This window comes from Hippopotamus amphibius, chromosome 3 (assembly GCF_030028045.1).
Source record: "Hippopotamus amphibius kiboko isolate mHipAmp2 chromosome 3, mHipAmp2.hap2, whole genome shotgun sequence".
NCBI lineage: Eukaryota > Metazoa > Chordata > Mammalia > Artiodactyla > Hippopotamidae > Hippopotamus > Hippopotamus amphibius.
In genome coordinates this window covers 42,262,961-42,283,745 of record NC_080188.1, presented here as the reverse complement: position 1 = coordinate 42,283,745, position 20,785 = coordinate 42,262,961, and the positions used below count along the sequence as shown (strand labels likewise).

The 20,785-nt window shown below is 34.7% G+C and overlaps 1 protein-coding gene across 3 annotated transcripts in view; it reads left to right on the top strand.

Annotated features, from left to right (window-relative positions):
* Positions 1-519: 519 nt before the first annotated feature.
* Positions 520-20,785, top strand: part of LOC130849423 (UDP-glucuronosyltransferase 2A1) — a 47,418-nt gene continuing 27,152 nt past the window's right edge. For 2 of the 3 annotated variants that reach the window (XM_057728302.1, XM_057728301.1), the window contains exons 1-2: positions 520-1,235; positions 11,195-11,826. In XM_057728302.1, the coding sequence (XP_057584285.1) occupies positions 520-1,235; positions 11,195-11,826 (1,348 nt within the window). Of the gene's footprint in view, positions 1,238-11,194; positions 11,827-20,785 lie in introns of all 3 variants that reach the window. The other variant, XM_057728304.1, reaches the window with a different exon arrangement.

The window sequence follows — 20,785 nt, the reverse complement described above, 5'->3', positions numbered from 1 at the left end:
CTTTGCAATAATCTTATTTATTAACAACTAAGAACTACTCAAAAAGTTTAATTGTTGCTAATGACATTATATAAAGTATATTAAATATTGGAAAATCTATAGTACTAGGAACTCTACATTTCTGAGTAAGTTCTGGCTCTGTCTAAGCTTTGGGTACCTAGGCCTGAGTGTAGAGTTGAGATACACAGTGGCTTTAAGCAGCTTAATAGTAATAATTTAATAATTATAAGAAGCAAAGAAAGGGTTGAAGAATCAAATTCAAAAAAAAGATCAGAGAGCAAGTGTCATAACCAAAGTGAAAGAAACAGGTTGAGAGATGACATGTTACCCCTAAATCTGTAATTATCATAAAATTATGATTATAGAGCTACCATGACTAATGTTATTTTTTAGAGAGAAGACTCAAGCGTATCAGTAGTTTGAATCAAAACTTAGAAATAATTTCTTTCCTTTTTGCTTAAAAAGCAGAGCAATTCGTTTGTGTCACACCTCATTGAATCTTCTACATCAAGCGACATCATGTTGAACAAGAACATTCTACTGTTGTCTCTTCAGATAAGTCTCCTAGGAGCCACTCTTGGTGGGAATGTTTTGATTTGGCCAATGGAAGGTAGTCATTGGCTAAATGTTGAGATAATCATAGATGAGCTGATTAAAAAAGAGCACAATGTGACTGTCCTAGTTGCTTCTGGTGCACTTTTCATCAAACCGACCTCTAACCCATCTCTGATATTCGAAACATATAAAGTGCCCTTTAGCAAAGAAAGACTAGAAGGAGTGATTAAGGACTTTGTTTTGACATGGATGGAAAACAGACCATCACCTTTAACCATTTGGAGATTCTATCGGGAGATGGCCAAAGTCATCAAGGACTTCCACATGGTATCTAGAGAAATCTGTGATGGTGTTCTCAAAAACCAAAAGCTAATGGAAAAGCTGAAGAAAAGCAAATTTGAGGTCTTGGTATCAGATCCAGTATTTCCGTGTGGTGATATAATAGCTTTAAAACTGGGAATTCCATTTATATACTCCTTGAGGTTTTCTCCAGCCTCAACAGTGGAAAAACACTGTGGGAAGGTACCATACCCTCCTTCCTATGTTCCTGCTATTCTATCAGAACTCACCGACCAGATGTCTTTCACTGACAGAATAAGAAATTTCATTTCCTACCATCTACAGGACTACATGTTTAATACTCTTTGGAAATCGTGGGATTCCTACTATAGTAAAGCTTTGGGTATGTCACTTTATTATTATTATTATTTAAGTTTGAACAAACAGAGCTTTGTATCACTTCTCTATTTCTCTATGGCTAGTCTTCTTCAATCCTGCATGTTGATTACTATTACCTTCATTTGATAGCAGGAAAGAAGACAAAAGGTACCATGCTTTGGAACTACTGTGTTGTTTTCTAATTTTATGGACATGAAGGTACCGAATAAGTTCTTTTATGGATAACATCTGGTGACAAACACCTAAGTTTAGAGATAGGACTAAATTCTCAGATATAGCATCGAAAAAAGAAATTGCCTAGAAACTTCAGTGGGGTGTGCAAAAAGCTGGAAGAAATTAAGCTTTCTACAAGCCCATTATTATAAACATTGGTGTGTGTGCTTAAAAACATATGTTTATGAAAAATGATTATTGCACATAGATTTCCTCTGTTTACTAGGCTCTCCCTTAGACAGAGAGGTTACGACAAAGACTGAGATCAAGTTCCTGGCTTCAAGGATTTCACAGTCAAGCAGAGAAGTCAGACATGAAAAGGAATATTTATGGTATGAATGATGCAAATAATGGAAATATGTGTAAAAGACAGAGATAGGAGACAGGCAGTATGTGATGAGAGAGAGTGGTATTCCAAAAAACTTCAGAGTTAAGGTGTTACACCTCAAAAGGAAATTTTTAAGCAGTGAATATGAATTTTCCTGCAAACTAAATGTGGGGAAGGAAATAGTGTGCCCAATATTGTGGAGTCTTAAAATAGCATCTGTGTGTTGAGTATTACTGATGATTCAGTATTTATGAAAGTCAAAGTATAAAGTCAGGAAGCATGGAGAAGAATGTTGGAGATGTCAGGACTGCAAGAATGAATTTATTCAATACATGTTTATAAAGCCTCTAGTACATCATGCTAAGCATTTTGATTTTTAGCTAATAAGCAGCTGGGGAAAGTTTAAAGAGATGCATTATGACTGGGTTGCATTTGATGTAAAATACTTGGATAGATGTGGACCTAGAGTGGAGGGTTGTTACACTGTAGGCTATTGCATCACTCCTGGAAAGATGTGGTAAGAGCATGCACTAGTGAAGTAGCCTATACATGGAGAAAAACAATGCAGATGAGACTACAAAGTAATGCAATTAGGAGAGCAGGCTCTTGATGACCAGTTTCCAGTTAGGAGTGTGTGACCATGGAGGTATAATTAAACCTCCCTATACCTGCACTTATTTATTCCATCTCTAACAGGGCTACTGAAAGAACTAAATGAGTTAACATATAAAAGGATTTTAAGATTGTGTCTAGGAACTAGTAACCATTCAATTAGTGTTAGCTCTTTATCAGGTAAAATTAATAAGAACTGATAACATTGGTGTGGAGTATTAAGAGGGAGGATGGAGAGATTAAAATGGTTTATTCTTGTGCTATAATTGACACATAACATTAATTAGCTTCAGGTGTACAACATAATAATTTGATATTTGTATATATTGCTAAATGATCACCATGATAAGTCTGGTTAACATCTGCCACCACACATAGTAACGGTTTTTTTTTTCTTGTGATAATAATTTAAAAATCTACTCTCTTAGCAACTTCCAAATATACAATACAGTTTATTATCATTAACTATAGTCACCATGCTATATATTATATTTATTTTATAACTGGAAGCTTTTACCCTTTGACCCCCTTCACCCATTTCACCCACCCTCTACCCCTCACCTTTGACAACCACCAGTATGTTCTACTATATCTCTGAGTTAGGGTTTTTTTGTTTGTTTGTTTTGTTTTAGGTTACACACATAAATGAGATTGTATGGTATTTGCTTTTCTACCTGACATTTCACTTAGCATAATGTCCTCAAGGTCCATTTATGTTGTCCCAAATGGCAGGATTTCCTCCTTTGTTTTGGCTAAATAATATTCCATTGTGTGTGTGTGTGTGTGTGTGTGTGTGTGTGTGTGTGTGTGTGTGTGTGTGTGTGTGCGCAGCCAAGACATGAAAACAACATGGGTGGATACATAAAGAAAATGTGATACCACACGTAGCCATTTTAATAATGCTGCAATGAATATGGGGATATAGATGGATATCTTTTCAAGTTAGTTTTCATTTCCTTTGATAAATATTCAGGAATGGCATTGATGGATCATATGATAGTTCTATTTTTAATTTCTTGAGGAGCCTCCATGCTATTTGCCATAGTGGCTGTACCAATTCACATTGCTACCAATATTTCACAAGGGTTCCCTTTTCTCCACATCCTCATCAATATTAATCTTTTATTTTTTAGATAACAGTCATCCTAAGAGGTATGAGGTAATAGATCAGTATGGTTTTGATTTGAATTTCTTTGATGATTAGGTGCTATTGAGCACCTTTTCATGTATCTGTTGGCCGTCTGTATGTCTTTGCAAAAATGTCAATTCAGATCCTCTGCCCATTTTCAGTCATATCGTTTGTATTTTTTGCTACTGGGTTGTATGAGTTTTTATATATTTTTGACATTCACCGCTTAACAGATATATGATTTGCAAATATTTTCTCCCATACAATAGGTTGCCTTTTTATTTTGTTGATGGTTTCCTTTTTCGTGCAGAAGCTTTTTAATTTGATGTCGTCCTACTTGTTTATATTTGCTTTAGTTGCCTTTGCTTTTGGTAGCAGATCCAAAAAAGCATCACCAAGACCTATGTCAAGGATCTTAGTGCCTGTGTTTTCTTCTAGGAGTTTTGTGGTTTCAGTTCAAACCATAAAAGTCTTTATTTCATTTTGAGTTAATTTTTGTACATGATATAAGATGGGGGGGGGTCCAGTTTCATTGTTTCACATGTGGCTGTGCAGTTTTCCCAATAGCATTTATTGAAGAGACTGTCTACTCCACAGCCTATTCTTGGCTCCTTTGTTATAAATTAATTGCCCATATATGAGTGGATTTATGGGTGAGGAGTATTAAGAGGAATGTAAGTTACAATTGTCTCATCGTATCCTCTGGATATGTTAAATAGTTGCCCCCAAATTCAAAAACAGATATTTCTCTCTTGGAATCTAAACAAGCCTACCTGTTCTGATGTTTAGAGAGAATAAGCTCAGCTACCATGACAATCATGAACTACCCTATGAAGATAAAAGTGAATGGTCAACATTGTAGGGCTAAAGCTTAAAAATTAAGAAAGAAGATAAAGGAATGGCAATTGTATAAGGTAACAAAGCTGTCAAGATCTTCGAAAACTCTTTAATCTTCTCATGCATGTAGTAAATTAACAGTGACATCTGAACATGAGCAACACCTCAGTTAATGGACTAGAGGAATGTACACAGAGAGTTCCTTGGTTACGATAAGTGTCTACATTTTCATCACTTATGTTTTTATCAACTACTCAGTTCTCAAGCTTGGGATAATAATTATCAGGATTACAATGTTCTTGATTTATGTTGGTGAAATTATCCCTAGATAAACCTTCCCCATGGTGGAAATCTCAAAATCACATTTCATTGTATTTTGCTTGTAAGTTAATGCTGGTAATAGAACCACACTCTTTTCCTTGTCTTAAGACATTCAAATAATCTTTCTTAACAATTTGTTCATGGGAATGTAATGAGGATTTCTAAAACACTGCTTAGCCTCTGATTTTGAAAATATTATGTTTCTAATCAAATTACATTCTTCTGACTTAGAATGACTATTTAAAGTTTGTTTTACTAAAACACAGTATTCTTATTGATGTCCAGAGACTTGAACACTCATATTCAAAAAGTCAGGTAAGAAGTAAAATACTGACATAACAGAGTAATTTATTTTTGTGTAAGACTTTGTAGATGTGGAATGATAAAGTCAGATAATGAACGGAACTAATGTAAAAAGAATGAATTTCCAGTTTGTAATATGAATTTACCTTTTACTTTACCTTGAGTGTTCTAATCAAAGTCATCGCAACAAATACATATCCACTCAGGTCACAAATTGTCACACCAGAGTAAATAGAGGGCAACTTTCTATCTATAAGATTATTTTTCTGCCATGGTATGCTATAAGAACCTCAGAGTGAGCCCTTAGCATCTGCTAATTGTTAGGAACTGGATATTATCATTGTGGAAATTTCTTTTATTTCAGGTAACAGGTATTTGGTTCAAACTCATGGATATCATTATAGTAATAGCAGGCAATATTTGTCAGTCTCTTCTGTTGCACTGTATACTAAGAGCTTCACAAGTAATATACATCTTAATCCGTGCAATGAATTTGTGAAGAAATATCCACTATCGCAAATGAGAATATTGAGGTTTAGAAATAGCGAACATGTTAAAATCAAATCATATAGCTATTAGATTGAAAAAATTTTTGAACAAATCTTGCTGACACCAAAGCATCTAGAACAATTTTTCTCTCCTTTAAAATCTTCAAGTGCAAATTCATCAATTATTCGGAATGCTTTAGGTTTAAACTTTCTTGGGTACTTTTCTTCTTCCTTTTGATGTATTTAGTTTTTACAATCTGCTATTCTATTTTAATTTGCTGAACTGAGTTTCACTGGGCCATGTTATCACTAGGCAGCTTGCTATTCCTTTAGGCACAGGTCTCTGCACGACTCTGCTGCCTGGGGCAATCTCCTGAGGATAGCTTTCTGGTCCTAACAGAGCTTCATTTTAACTGAAAGTGAGAAAAGGCTTCTGCAGATTTCAAATATATTTGTCTAAAGTTGATCCAGGTAAGTTTTATTTGTGTTTGGATTAAAAACAAAAAAGCTGCCACCAAAATTGGGGAACTATTTAGGAAAATAATAATGCAGCATTTTAATGCCAGTAAAAATATTTATAACCCATAAATATTACCTATTGCTACCAACAGTTTTACCCTGTGACCACGATAAAAACAAGCAGTTTTTTGTAAGTAATCTTTTTATATTAGATTTATATAAATATATAATGTATTTTTATATATGAATAATTAGGTGAATAATTATCTCTAAAAACTAACAATCTCTAAAAACTAACGCCATGTATAATAACAATAAACTATCATGCAAGTATATTAAGTTCAATAGGTAAAACAGCAGACCTTCAAAAAAGAAAAAAGCATGACCATAGTATTCTGTTCTTTACACAAATGAGGTACTAAGCACAGGTAATTAATTTAAAATAAAGTGCTAGAAATGAGACAAATTTGAGTGTGTATATTTCCACAGTGCTTCATTTACAGTAGTCATTTTAAAGGAGAAAAAAATTTATCAGTGTCTTTTCCCTGAAGAGTGATACATTCTGGTTTGAAACTCTTTTTCTTTCTTTTTTTTCTCTTCCTAGTCTTTGCTTCCCTCTCTTTCCTTCCTTCCTTTTTTCTTCTATTTTAAAATTTAAGTAAATCTTGATTGAGTAGAATTTTCAAATCACCACTGATAGCATTTCCTTTTCCACAATTACCATAAGCCAGATAATAACCACAGCTGTAACATCCAAGACGGAATTTGCTGTGGGACGTTCACAATTCCCAGGAAGAGCTTTCGCTCTTCTTTGCTCCCACTCAATGAAAGGGAATGAAGGTTATAATCTTTATGGATATAATCTTGAGCTTTATATCCTTGCATTTCTTAAATCATTTTTGAACTTTGGAACCGAGTACGCTGTTAATGATAGATCATTTGTGATGTGCCTGGAGACAGCTTGACTGATACTGGGGAGGAATTTGCAGGTGTTTGGGAACATCTGCACTAAAGCTCAGGTGCCCCAGGGAGCCGTTGTCTCCTTGGTGATGAGATCTGGTTAAATTGATCATTGTAAAGTCAGATTCTCTCCCTACAGTATCCAATAAAGCTAACACTTATTGAGTACAAATGCTGTTTTGAATAATTTACATGCATTGCTTCATTCAGTCCTCATAACTACAGAAAAGGCACCTTCATTCTCCCCTGTTTTGTAATGATGCTGAGTAACTTGCTTGAGGTTACAATCAAGGAAGTGGTGAAGCATTTAATGCCAGACCCAGGGCTAAAAAGAAAGCTTTAGAAGATACTCAGTTTGTATAGGGTAAAGCAAAGGGGAAAAAAGACAGTGCACCTAAATTTAAAATTTCAAATGAATGAACTAAATGCTAGTCAAGGAACTCAAGTAAAATTGAAGCACTAGTGTAAGGATAAAACTTTAAAGTTACTAAAGAGTTGATTACTCAGGTGCCCAAAACAGTGCGAAGACTGGTTTGCATGCTTCTCTGGCCTCCGGAGCCACCTCGAAATCTGAGTGACAATGAGAAATGAGTCAGCACAATTAAATCCTAGCACCCAGGGCAGTGTTCAGGGAGCACACAGGAGGAAGAAACCTTCAAGCCATGGCATGTGTTGGGGAAAAAAAATTGTAAGAAAAAGTCCTGTACAAAAATGTTGTTTTAAAGATTCTCAATTCAAATTAATAGCATTATACATTTTAAGATACTTTAATTTAATTTTATACAGATGGCTAACATTCTCCAGCAAGTGTTATATAGAAAATCTTACTAAATCTTATTCTGACAGCTTTATGTCTGTTTTATTACCCTTTGGAGTCCTCTCTTTCAAAATAGAGAATGAAAAGGATCAATTGATGCTGAAGGGGAACAAAACCTGCCACCCCAAAATGAGTCTCTTTTTCTTGAGGATTATCTGGGGCTGGTTGCTTTTACGAGACAAAGACTCAGAAAGTCTTTCTTTCTACCTCCTTTAAGTGCTTAAAAGAATTTGGATAAGGGGCCTGGTCCAGGAAGAGCCCTCTCACCAGAGATATCTACAGAGAACATGGGCTACTGTGGTAGGGAAACTCAGCAGGGCCTGGGGACCAAAGTCTACTCTGTGTCCATTGTCCCTAGGGCAAAGCAAACCTTCCTCTGCAAAATATTTGTTTTTCCATATCCGTGTGATTTGCCTTCCATTCCTCTGAAGCCCCACACCCCTATCCCCTTCTCCTACTCTCAGGCGTATAAGCCACAACTGCCTAACTTGCTCTTGGGCCTCACAGTCTTATGGAGTCCCCGTATATCATTGTTTTGTTTTCCTCCTGTTCATCTGTCTCACATCGATTTAAATTTTAGATGAGCCTGAAGAAACTAGAAAAGGTACAGGGAAAATTTTTTTCCTCCCCAACAATTCAAAGTACAAGAGCAATATCGTAATTGGTGCAAATTTTCTAAAACCTCTATTTTTCACTCATGATACTTCTGCATTGTTTCACAGGCATATGTTTTCTTAATTATTTTTCTAAGCTCTTTAGTTATGTTTAAGATGTTATGATCAAATAATCACAGCTGTGAAAAGTAATGTTTTCTAATTTTTACTCAAAATATATCTCAACTATTCAATTTAAAAAGTAGAATATAGAAGAAAGAACACTGGACTGGGAAACAGAATACTTATGCAGTTCCAGCACTGAGACTTTCAGATTGTTTAAACCTTTCTTGATGTATTTTCTTACATACGAAATGATGGAGTTGGGCAAATTGGACTTATGCTGTCTCCAGAATGACAATCCCTTAATGCTATTACTGAAACCTTATTAAGAAGTGCTATTAGTGAACTCATAAAGCAAACAGATACATGATCATTTTAAATTACAGAAACTCATTTTTCATGAAATTATGCATATTTGGCATATTATTTTTTCACTGATGGAAATTTAAATTTAAGCTTATACCTACATTATCCCCAAACATAATTTATTTTTTAATCTCTTCATAATTTTTGAATTTGCAAATTATGAAACATTTCAGGCATACAGGAAACCAGAGAATAAATGGAACAGATACCTACATTGATGGCAATGAAATTAAACACTTTAACATCCAAGAATAATTTGAAAACAAAAAAATACATATAATATCAGCCACTAATTAATCCTGCTGTCTCCTATTATCTTTTTTAAAGTAGATCATTGTTTTATTGTCTTGAAGAAACCACTTAACAGTGGAAAGTTGACTCGAACTCTTGAATTTTTTTTGAATTCAGAGTAATTTAGGGCTGCCTGCTTGCATTTGATTCTTGGGTGCATTTTGCTTTTAAGTGTTATTATAGCTGTTGCTAGTGAGTAATGTCTAATTAATTATTATATTATACTTACATAGACTTCAATAATTGGATAAGTCTCTGTATTTTATAAATAAACTTTCAGTTATCCCTTATATGCTGTTGTGTTTTGTCTCCTTTTTATAAGAAGGTCCATGACAGCAGCAGATTTCCTTATGAAGATATTTCAAATTCTCTTCACTAGGCCTATTTTAATGGCCATCAAGATTAGTCATACTCTTTTCTTGCTGTTTTGCTTCAAAATCTAATTAATTTTAAAATCAATGCCACTATCTCCAAATTGAGGCTAGCTCTTGAAAGGATGCAAATACAATTATTCTAAAAGCATCACTTCTCTCTCCCCTCTTTCCCTTTCTCTGCTTTCCTGGCCTTTTTATTCCTCAAGGACCTGAAATGACACAATTCAAGGGCAATAGATTAAGAAGAGAAAATCCAGCACTTAATTTCCATTCTCATTCCTGGTTTCTCTCCTTTTAGTCACTTTATTTGTTCCTATTTTCTCTTGTTAATGGCAGCCTTTGAAATAGCACGATCATATAGTTGCCTTTGTTCAGTTTGGCATTCACTAAGAACCACAACGAATAGATATCGTTACATCCATGACTAGCCAGTCATTCTGTAGTTAGCCCACTGATTTATTGACCAATCTTTAGGCAAATTTATTAAACTACTAACATTACTAAACTCTTGCTCTGAACCAAGCAGTTTGCAAAGTAGCTTTGCAGATAATATTGTTAATTCACAATGTAATATAAGAAATTAGCATTATCTCTCATTTACACATGAGAAAACTAAGGCTGACAGGGTCCAGGTAAATTCACCAGTGTCACAAAACTTGTACAAGGACAGTTTTTGAATCTGGGGCTGTTGAACTATAGAGTCCACCTAATTTAAGCTACTAAGCAGCCCTGAGTAAAAAGCGTGTGGTTCCTCATGTGCTAGTCCCTATCTCCTTGATTGTGTATAAAGGTATCATAGGGAAGAAAATAAAAATTTCCCTGTAACAAGGAGACAGTGATCAATTTGCTTTATTAGAGAAGAAAACGGTCCTCTATCAAGTGTGTAGCAATTTATTACCCAATTAATCCAGAACATCTTGAAGTGTTTGAGCAAACCTCCTCTAAATGAAGCTTGTTTTTAATTTTTTCCTAAACATAAGCCATGGGGAAATGATAATAAGGCCAGTCATAAGGCATTGCCAAAGTTCCTAAAACCTACAGAGATGAGACATGACATTGTAAAAAGCCAGCAATGAGTGAAATAACATGGTGATCATCATCCCCGTTACACTAGTCTGTCAAATATGCTGCGGAGTATCCAACTCAACATTAGTTTCATTATCCATGAAATGGAGTAAGTCATTTCTGCCAAGCAAGAGTATGAAAAGGATTGAATCAGACAATGCATGTAAAAATGCCTTGTAATAAAGACATTCAAATGGAAAGTCCTGTAAGTTTTGATAAAGTGGCTTTAGCAGTGAGAACTGTTATTTTTCATTTAACCTAATTTGGGGAAAGATGTACTAAATTGAAAACATATTTTGTAAGTCATAGATATTATCACAGAGAACACAGATATCAGACTTATAACCTGACTGCTTCTTTTTCTTTAAAATAGGGCCAGATTTCATTTCTTTTGTTGGAATAATCATATCAATGCATTTAAGAATTTGTTATATTGTTTTCATTTTAATCTATAAATCAATTGACTTCTTAATGAGTGTAGCTGTCACATTAAATATTATTTTATTTGAAAAAAATAATCTACCTAAATATACTGTGAAAGTCTCTTTTCATTTTAAAAGATCCACAGTGGGATGGTTTCCATAGTGGATACCACCATGCGTAAGAAGGTTTCCCATCTTCTGATTTTTAATTTGACTCTGATTGACATTGTTCTAAGTGGGAATGTGCTAATTTGGCCAACGGATGGTAGCCATTGGTTAAATATTAAGATAATTTTGGAAGAGCTGAATCAAAGAAATCACAATGTGACTGTACTGGCTTCATCAGCGACTCTATTCATCAACTCCAATCCTGATTCTCCTGTGAATTTTGAGGTGATACCTGTTTCCTACAAGAAGAGCAATATAGATTCCTTAATTGAACATATGATAATGCTGTGGATAGATCACAGACCAACCCCTCTCACGCTCTGGACTTTCTACAAAGAACTAGGAAAACTCCTAGATACTTTTTTTCGAATTAATGTACAAATCTGTGATGGAGTATTAAACAACCCCAAGTTAATGGCAAGACTTCAGAAAGGTGGTTTTGATGTGTTGCTAGCTGATCCAGTAACAATCTGTGGAGACCTGGTTGCTCTGAAATTAGGAATCCCATTCATGTACACTCTGAGGTTCTCTCCAGCCTCAACGGTGGAGAGACACTGTGGAAAAATCCCAGCACCTGTGTCCTATGTGCCTGCAGCCCTTTCAGAGCTCACTGACCAGATGACCTTTGGTGAAAGGGTTAAAAATACCATATCTTATCCTCTGCAAGACTATATATTTCAATCCTACTGGGGAGAATGGAATTCATACTACAGCAAAGTCCTAGGTAAGTCTCTAAAATATTCTCTTACTAATGCTTCCAGATACCTTATTTATTCATATTGTTAATACAGCAAAACTTTTCCATACCACTGTATATGCCAAGCTGAAATAAATATACTTATTATATCTTTGTACACATCCTTGAACATTATTTTTGGATAAATTCCTGAAAAAATGGAATGGTGGTATTAACATGTATGGCATTGTCTCAAAGCAAATAATCTTGTGCCTATTTAGGTAACAGCTTTTCAATGTGTAAATCAAATATAAATGAATATACCATTACTAGGGTAAATTATGGCACTGCTAAAAAATACCTTGGCAAACATGTTGAAGTGATATCTGATTTACTTTCCTTTCTTCATTCTTCATTTTTTCTTTGTCTGAGGAAGCTTTAAAAAGCCTAGGATTAGGTATTGGAAACTTGAATTTATACTCTTCTCTGCCTCTCACTATCACTACATCCTTTGGCTCCCCTGGATACTTGCATCAGCACTGCCTCCAGCTTAATTGCTCAGGGACCTTGGGCAAGCTTCAAGGTTCCTTGCCTCACAGATTCCTTGATGAGAATCAAACAAAATAAAACAAACTGTCAAGGTCAGTTCTGATTTGCTGTTTATATTACTTCTTTTTCTGATCTTCATGAGTCTTCCTGATTTTTCTATTTTATTCTCCCTTGAATGCTTTTTTCTCTAGATCTATTAGTAGTAGCAGGGATACTAATTAACAGCAAAAATTAATAGTTGATGCTACAAATGGTGCATTGTTGCAAACGTAATATGCAAAATACTATTTTTGTACTCACCTTTTGGCCTTCCTCTGCCCCTCCCTTTATTTCTTTTCCTTCCTTCTTCCCTCTCTCCCTATTTTCCTTCACTTATTTTACTTTCTTCCTTCCCTCTTCCTTCCTTCCCTCCTTGCTCCCTCCCTCTTTCTCTTCCTCCTTTCTTTCTTCCTTCCATCCATCTCGTTTTCTTTGTGTAGGAAAGTTACCAAGTACCAACCCAATACCTGTCTCTTTTCTAGGTACTGGGAATACAACAGTTAGCAAAACAGATCAAAATCTCTACTCTACTCTTATGGAGCTCACATTCTAGTAAAAGGAAACAGACAACAAATAAAATGAATCTATAAAATATATAGGATGTTAGATTGTGATATATGCTGTATAGTAAAACATGAAGACTAGGCGGTTCTGCAAGTAGTGTTTCACTTTTAAATAGGGTGGCAAAGGAAGGTTTAAAATGAAAAGATGACATTCAAACAAACAAAAAGATGACATTCAAACAAAAGATGACATTCAAACAAATGACATTCAAACAAAGGGGAGTGAGGGTGAGAATCAATAGGAGGAAAAGTATTTCAGGCATAAATAAATACAAGTGCAAAGACCCATGGCAGGTGGTAGATGCAGGATTTACATAAGGATTTATGATAAAGATTTACTGTAACTTGACCTTAAATCTTACCTTTCACAAGTAGAATCTGTAAAATTTTTCTCTTTCCTTGATTTTGGAATATTCTTTATCTTGTTTTCCATTACTTTTATACTTCTTCATGGAATTGGCCTAGAGGGAAGATATTGAACATATATCACAGATATAAATAAAACATATTCAAGGTAATTAAGTTTTATGTATACTTTTGTAAATATGGTAGAATTTTGAAAGTAAAATTCTGTGTGTTTATATCTTTTACAATGTAAAAGATAACTGTATTTTCTTTTTTTCTGGATTCCAAATTTCATATGCCTCAAAAACATATTTTACTTTAAATTTAGATGTTATTCACATGATTATTTCCCAACACATTTGAAACATGTGCTGTAATAATTATCACTGTGCTTATATGTATCACATATCAACTACTGCAAGTTTTGAATGACATAACTATCTATATTCCTTAAATAGGGGGATGCAAAAAGTAAAATGGTGAAGGGTCTAGCAAAGCACTGAATATTCTGGGTTCAAGTTCCACTTGCTAACTGTGTGACCTTAGGCTGATAAACTCTGAGTCACGGCACATCCTTCTTTTTAAAATGGGGAAATTATTTCACAGTACTCTTTAGGATGATCATATGACACTTTATGGAAATGTTATGTCAATTATGAAGGCTTATACTTATGCTGAATGTTATTTACACCAAACTACACCAGAACTCTGCAGTGACAAAGCTCCTAATTATGCTATCATGGGACTATATACATAGAAAGTAGTCAGTATATATTTGTAGAAAATGAATGGCCTCTGGGATATACTAAATCTCCCTTCTCAAAGGAAGCCACGGCAAATTATATAATGTGTGAAAAAGCCTTTGTGAAACAGAGTGTTCCCAACTTCTCATTTTCACAGTATAATAATCTACATACTAGAAATTAGAAACCCACATATTAAGAAATTAAATATCTTATTTACTTAAGTCCTTTATGCTCCTTATGTTACTAAATGTAGTTGAATAACAAATAACTACCTTGAATATTTTATTTCAAATCAAAGTATTTTTCCAAAAAGAACTGGTAAAATCCAATTGTCTTTTGTTTGCAGTTACATTCTTAAAGTATTAGAGACACCTGTAAACTGTAAACTGATACTGAAATAGGGCAGGTATCTTATATTTGATATTATTATCTTTGAACACAAAAGATTTCATAACATCAAATTTCTGGGGAGTTTCCATTTCAGTTCTGTGAGAAAAACAAAGTAGAAAAGCAGCATATTTAAATGAGGTTAAAAAAACAAATGAGAACAAACAAAAACCCTCAAATATTTATTTTGAAAGAAATAGAAGTAATTGACAAGGAAATATCTAGCTGCACTGGTTAAAAATGGTGTTTTATTTATCCGTGTGGAAATCTTTTATGAATGAAGTAAATTAAAATGATGATCAATTCAATTTTAAATATGCTTCTAACACCTAATGGAACAAGCATATCTGGGAATACGCCAATTGTTGTTATTAATATTCAGGAGTGAATCTATTAATAAATCTTGACCTAGCTAATTGTTCTGCAAGGGATCTTCAAATTGCACTGAGCCTGATCTCTCCCCCAAACTCAGAAAGGTCTGCTATGCATATAGCACATAGGTAGTTCTCCTGTGGGCAGGATTTGGGGCTAGCCTTTGCTACAGCTATAGAAAGGCCAAAGACTTGAATGTTGTAATGAAAATAGTTAACCCAGTAAGGAAACTGAATGGTCCCATTTTGCCTGTATCTTTTGGATTCCTGGTCTGTCTCCATTTTTCCCAGCAGACTGCAGACAAGAGAGAGGAAAGCCCAGTACTAATCTTGGCCAGTGTAGCCTGCTTTTACCTGTAAGTACCATGTGGGTTCCATGTTGGTCCCTCTTTCCCTGACGCTAAATTTTAGATGGATTCCCGAGAACTAACCCTACCTTTTCCCAGACCATTAAAAATAAATAAATTGTTTAAGTAAATAAGTCTCATAACATTTCCCCTCTACCCCACTTGCCTGAAACTGGGCTAGATTACTCAGTACACTTTTTTACATTTGATTTCTGGCTTCCTTTCTGGGCCCAATATTTTGTTGATTTGTTTTTATGTATCCCACTCCCATTCTAGTCCCCATTGCCAACCTCTCATCCTTTCCCTGGAAAACGTGGATCTCTCTGTTAATCTGCCCTCATATAGGCTTTTAATTCCTTCTCACATATGGTTTTCCTGTGAGAGTTTTAAAATTCTGTGTAACCTTTCTTTGGAAGTAAAACATAAAACATAAATTGTACAGTTCATTGCAGTTTTGCATTATAAACCTACCCATGCAAAGAACATCCAAAGCAAGACGCAAAACATTATTACACCCATAACTCCTTGTCCCTCCTCACATCAGTCCCTACAACTCCCATCTAAGGGTAGCAACTTTCTTGACTTTGAATACCACGGATTGAATTTGCCTGATTTTAAACTGTAGAGATGAATCACATATTATGGCTCTTCTGCATTTTGCTCCTTTCATTTAACATCATGTTTTGTTTTATTTGTCCAAGTTGTTGCATGTAGGTATACTGCGTTCATTCTCAGATCTGTCTATTGAATTAATTTTACTTATCCAGTCTACTGTTGATGGTCATGTAGGCTATTGTGGTTTTGGCTATGTATGATAAACACTGCTACAAACATTCTTGTACATGTCTTTTGGTGAATATACGTGTCATACTATGGGTGTATACATAAGAGTGGAATTGCTAAGTCATAGGGTATGCATCTGTTTACCTTTAGAAGATACTGCTGAAGTCTAGTTTCCCAAGCACTTGTACAGATTAATAATCTCATCAGCTGTTTACTAGGATTCCAATTGTCCTCCATTTTCATCTCACTGGGCATTTTCTTTTTGCTCTTATTTTAATTGCAACCATATTGTTCATCTGCAGTGCTATCTCATTATTATTTTTATTAATGGCTAATTTGCATGTGGTTTTTTAAAAAGTACATAAAACACACAATGATTTGTTTTATCATACCTTTGTAACCAACACATCAATCAATCTCTAGGATCCATTCTAACATGGCAGCTCTGCAGACATTTTCAGATACTTATCAGACTAACTCCTACCACTTAGTTCAATTTTCTTATTTACTTCCATTTTTCTTTTTTTATTGAAATATAATTGATCTACAATATTATATTTTTTCAGGTGTATGACGTATTGATTCAATATTTTTATGGGTGATACCCCATTTAAAGTTGTAAAATACTGGCTGTATTCTCTGTGCTGTACAATATATCCTTGTTAATTTATTTTACACATAGTAGTTTGTATGTCTTAATTCCACTTCCCCCTTCTCACTGGTAACCACTGGTTTTTTCTCTATATCTGTGAGTCTGTTTCTGCTCTGTTATACACATTCATTTGTTTTATTTTTTAGATTCCAAATATGAGTGATAACTTAGAGTATCTGTCTTTCTCTGTCTGACTTATTTTACTAAGTGTAACATCCTCTAGGTCCATCCACATTGTTGTAAATGGCAGATTTCATTTTCTTTAATGGCTGAGTAACATTCCAGTGTGTGTGTGTGTGTGTGTGTGTGTGTGTACATATAAGACATCTTCTTTATTCATTCTTCTGTTGGTGAACACTTAGATTATTTCCATAACTTGGCTTTTGTAAATAATGCTGCTATGAACATTGGGGTGCATATATCTTTTTAAATTAGTGTTTTTGTTTTCTTTGGACTTCCATTTTTCTTTTGTGAGCTTTTTAATGCATCCTATAATCATTTTAACTTTAAAAGTAACATCATTACATTGTCACTCATGTTCAATTTGTGACCCATCAAGTATCTCAGGTCTAGTTTTCTATTCAGTGATTCTGTAGCTAATGTGCTTCCTAGATATACCATGTGTATATCTAAATGTTATGGACTAGAATAACTAGAGAAGGTATCACCAGGGAAGCAGCAGAGGTGTTGCTTGTGATCCCAGCAATTCAGCCCCAGAGAACAGGGTTACAGCAGGAGAGGCAGTGCACACAACTCAGGCCTGCTGGCTGCAATGGTGCTCACAGCCACAGGTAACTGGGCAGCAGTCGGAGCAGGGCCTATGACTCTGTCCCTCCAGCCTTGGAGACACCCACAACTCCAGCCCCTCGCCCCTGCCTCCAGTGGTAGTGCCTATGAACCCGATAACCCCGAACACAGCAGAGAACCTGTGACCCCCACTTCCCTCCATCCTCCCCTACCCCCTGTGGAGACCAAGCTATTGCATGACTCTGGAGATAGCAGACACAGCAGAAACACCCACTATCTTGGAGCCTCAGGCAGCAATGCCAGTGACACCAGCAGCAGCAAGGCACCAAGGACTCCAAAGCAGTGACAATGCCAGCATTAGGCAACACTTCTGACAGAATTAGTGGACAGTGGGAAGTGCCTACTCAAATATAACCAGTCAGTGCAGGTAAGAGAAAGCAAAAACTTGGGCTGTAGTGCCTCCTACTGGAAAACAATAGGAGGACATCTAATTTCTATCCCATTGAATCAGAAAGATCTGATTAAAAAAAAAATTACATAAAGAAAGAAGTTCACTATTTTGAACGTGCCAGCAAAGGAACAACTCATCAAGGTCCATGAAGATCCACAGTAACATTGTACCAAAGAAAGAAAATGACAGTTCTCCAGAAACAAAACTTAAAGTCATGGAATATCACAATCTGATAGAGAATTCGGAATAGCTATCATGAAGAAAACCAACAAGCTACAAGAGAACTCAGAAACGCAATGCAAGGAGCTCAGGAATAAAATTAATGAATTAATTAACAGAAAGAATAATTTACCAGGGAGATTTAAACTCTAAAAAGAATCAAACAGAAATCCTGGAGCTGAAGAACTCAATACACTGGAAGTACCACACTGATTTCAAACGATATTACACAGCTGTAGTAATCAAGCCAGCATGGGATTGACTGAAAAACAGATACATAAATAAATGGAACAGAATTGAGAAGCCAGAAATAAACCCATGCATATGTGGAGAATTAATTTATGACACAGGGGCAAAGAACATACAGTGGAGAAAGGATACTGTCTTCAGTGAATGAGTACAGGAAAAACATTTTACTCAGAAATTTACATTGCAATTATGAATTACACTTTGTTTTATTGAACTATCCATAATGTTTTACTTATTATTCTTACTGCTTTCTTTTTTTTTCATTTTATTTATTTATTTATTATATTTTTGGGGGATACACCAAGTTCAATCATCTGTTTTTATACACATATCCCCGTATTCTCTCCCTCCCTCGACTCCCCCCGCCCTCCCCGTCCCAGTCCTCTAAGGCATCATCCATCCTCGAGTTGAACTCCCTTTGTTATACAGCAACTTCCCACTGGCTATCTATTCTTACTGCTTTCTAATTCCAAAATTATCAATATTATATATTTGTGTGTGTCTATGTTGATAGTGATGTTGCTGATATTGTTTAAAGTTGAACATATCTATCTATCTATATAAAGTGGTATTATATATTGTATAATATTATATAGTATATATTATATAGAGATATCAATTTAAAACATTACATATGTATAATATGTATGTATGTGTATGCAATATTATACTATGGATATATTCAAGTTTGAAAAACGTTATATATGTAGAACATCCCTCTATTCATTATATATAATATTAAATATATGTAAGTATAAATTGACAGTTTGTCTCCCTAGGTGCAGGGCTGTAACTTGGCAATGGCTATATGTTTCTTTGAAATGTAGAATGTAGAATGTCAGTGTAGACAACTATAGCATTTGAAAGTATGGCAGTTTTATTTTTTTTCCCCTAGTTTGTCTTTTTTTTTAATACAATTTTTAAAAGTTATTTGCCATTTACAGTTATTACAAAATATTGGCTATATATGGTGAACAATGCATCCTTGAGCTTATCTTATACCCAATAGTTTGTACCTCCCTTTTTCCCACTTCAACATTGCCCCTCCCCCCTTGCCTTTCCTTACTGGTAACCACTAGTTTGTTCTCTGTATCTGTGAGTCTGCTTCTTTTTTGTTGCATTCACATTTGTTGCATTTTTTAAGATTCCACATATAAGTGATATCATACAGTATTTGCATTTCTCTGATTTATTTCACTTAGGTGTATAATATATTTTTCTTGTGCTGAGTGAAACTTTTGACTTAATATTAAAGAGAAGTGGACATTCTAGGGTATACTCATATTTGATTTTAAAGGGAATGATTTTAATTTTTTCTTTCACTTAAAATGATGTTTAATATATAACCATTCATATTAGTTCAAAGAAGTTTCCTTCTCTAATTTTTAAACAAATTATTTTGTTGAAAATTGAAGGTTTAACCACTTTTTTAAGCCATTAATAATAATAGTATTAAGAAATTTTATCTCCTTTTCTTTTAATCTGCTAATATTATATATGCTATTGAAAAATTTTCTATTAAGACTTCCTTCTACCCTTGAACTAATCTCTACATAATATTTTGTTTTCTTGTTCATGATTGAATCTATTTTGCTCCTATTTTGATAAAGATTTACTTACCTTTGTATTCATGAGTGATTATGGATCTAGGCTATGTTTCTCCTGCAGCCCTTTTTGCTAAGTTTTTATTGCTTTTGGGGAATGAATGGAGTCTTTCTTTCTCTCTCTTTCTTCCTTTCTTTTTCTTTCTTTCTTTCTTCTTTCTTTCTTTTCTTTCTTTCTTTCTTTCTTTCTTTCTTTCTTTCTCTCTCTCTCTCTCTCCCTCCCTCCCTCCCTCCCTCCCTCCCTCCCTCCCTCCCTCCCTCCCTCTCTCTCTCTCTCTCTCTCTTTCTTTCTTTCTTTCTTTCTTTCTTTCTTTCTTTCTTTCTTTCTTTCTTTCTTTCTTCTTTCTTTCTCTTTCTCTCTTTCTTTTCCTAGCCCAAAGAAGAAAGATGTATTACTTGGAATTTTTTGCTACGGCTTATCTATAAAATCATATGGGTTTAGTATTTTCTTTCTGCAAAGGTATTTAACTGCTATCTCAATTTATAATGCAAATATTGTACTCTGGTTTGCAAATTTGTTTTTTTACAAGTCTATGGATTAACATAATTCTGAAGGTATTTTATATTTTCACTGAGATTGATCAAATACATAAATGTATAGTGGTATTGGGAGACAGTTTTCTCACTGCTGAGGAAAGGACTTAGAAATAAATAGATATAGAAGTAACTATAGATATGCATTTATGTGAGTATTAGTATATGCAAGTATATTTACTAGCTTTTTCTGCTGAATAAGACTAAAACCCCAGTAGCACTGAACACACCTAACATGCTCATCTTTATTTTTAAGTGCCATTCTCTAATAAAATGAACCAGCATTCTTTGAAGAAATGGTTGATTTTAAGATTAGGGCAGTGAAAACAGTAGAAGATCCTGAAACATTTTGTGGTATCAGAAAGTAAAAAAGTGCTTGAAAATGATGGGGCCATATCAAAAGAACGTAAGAACCAATATA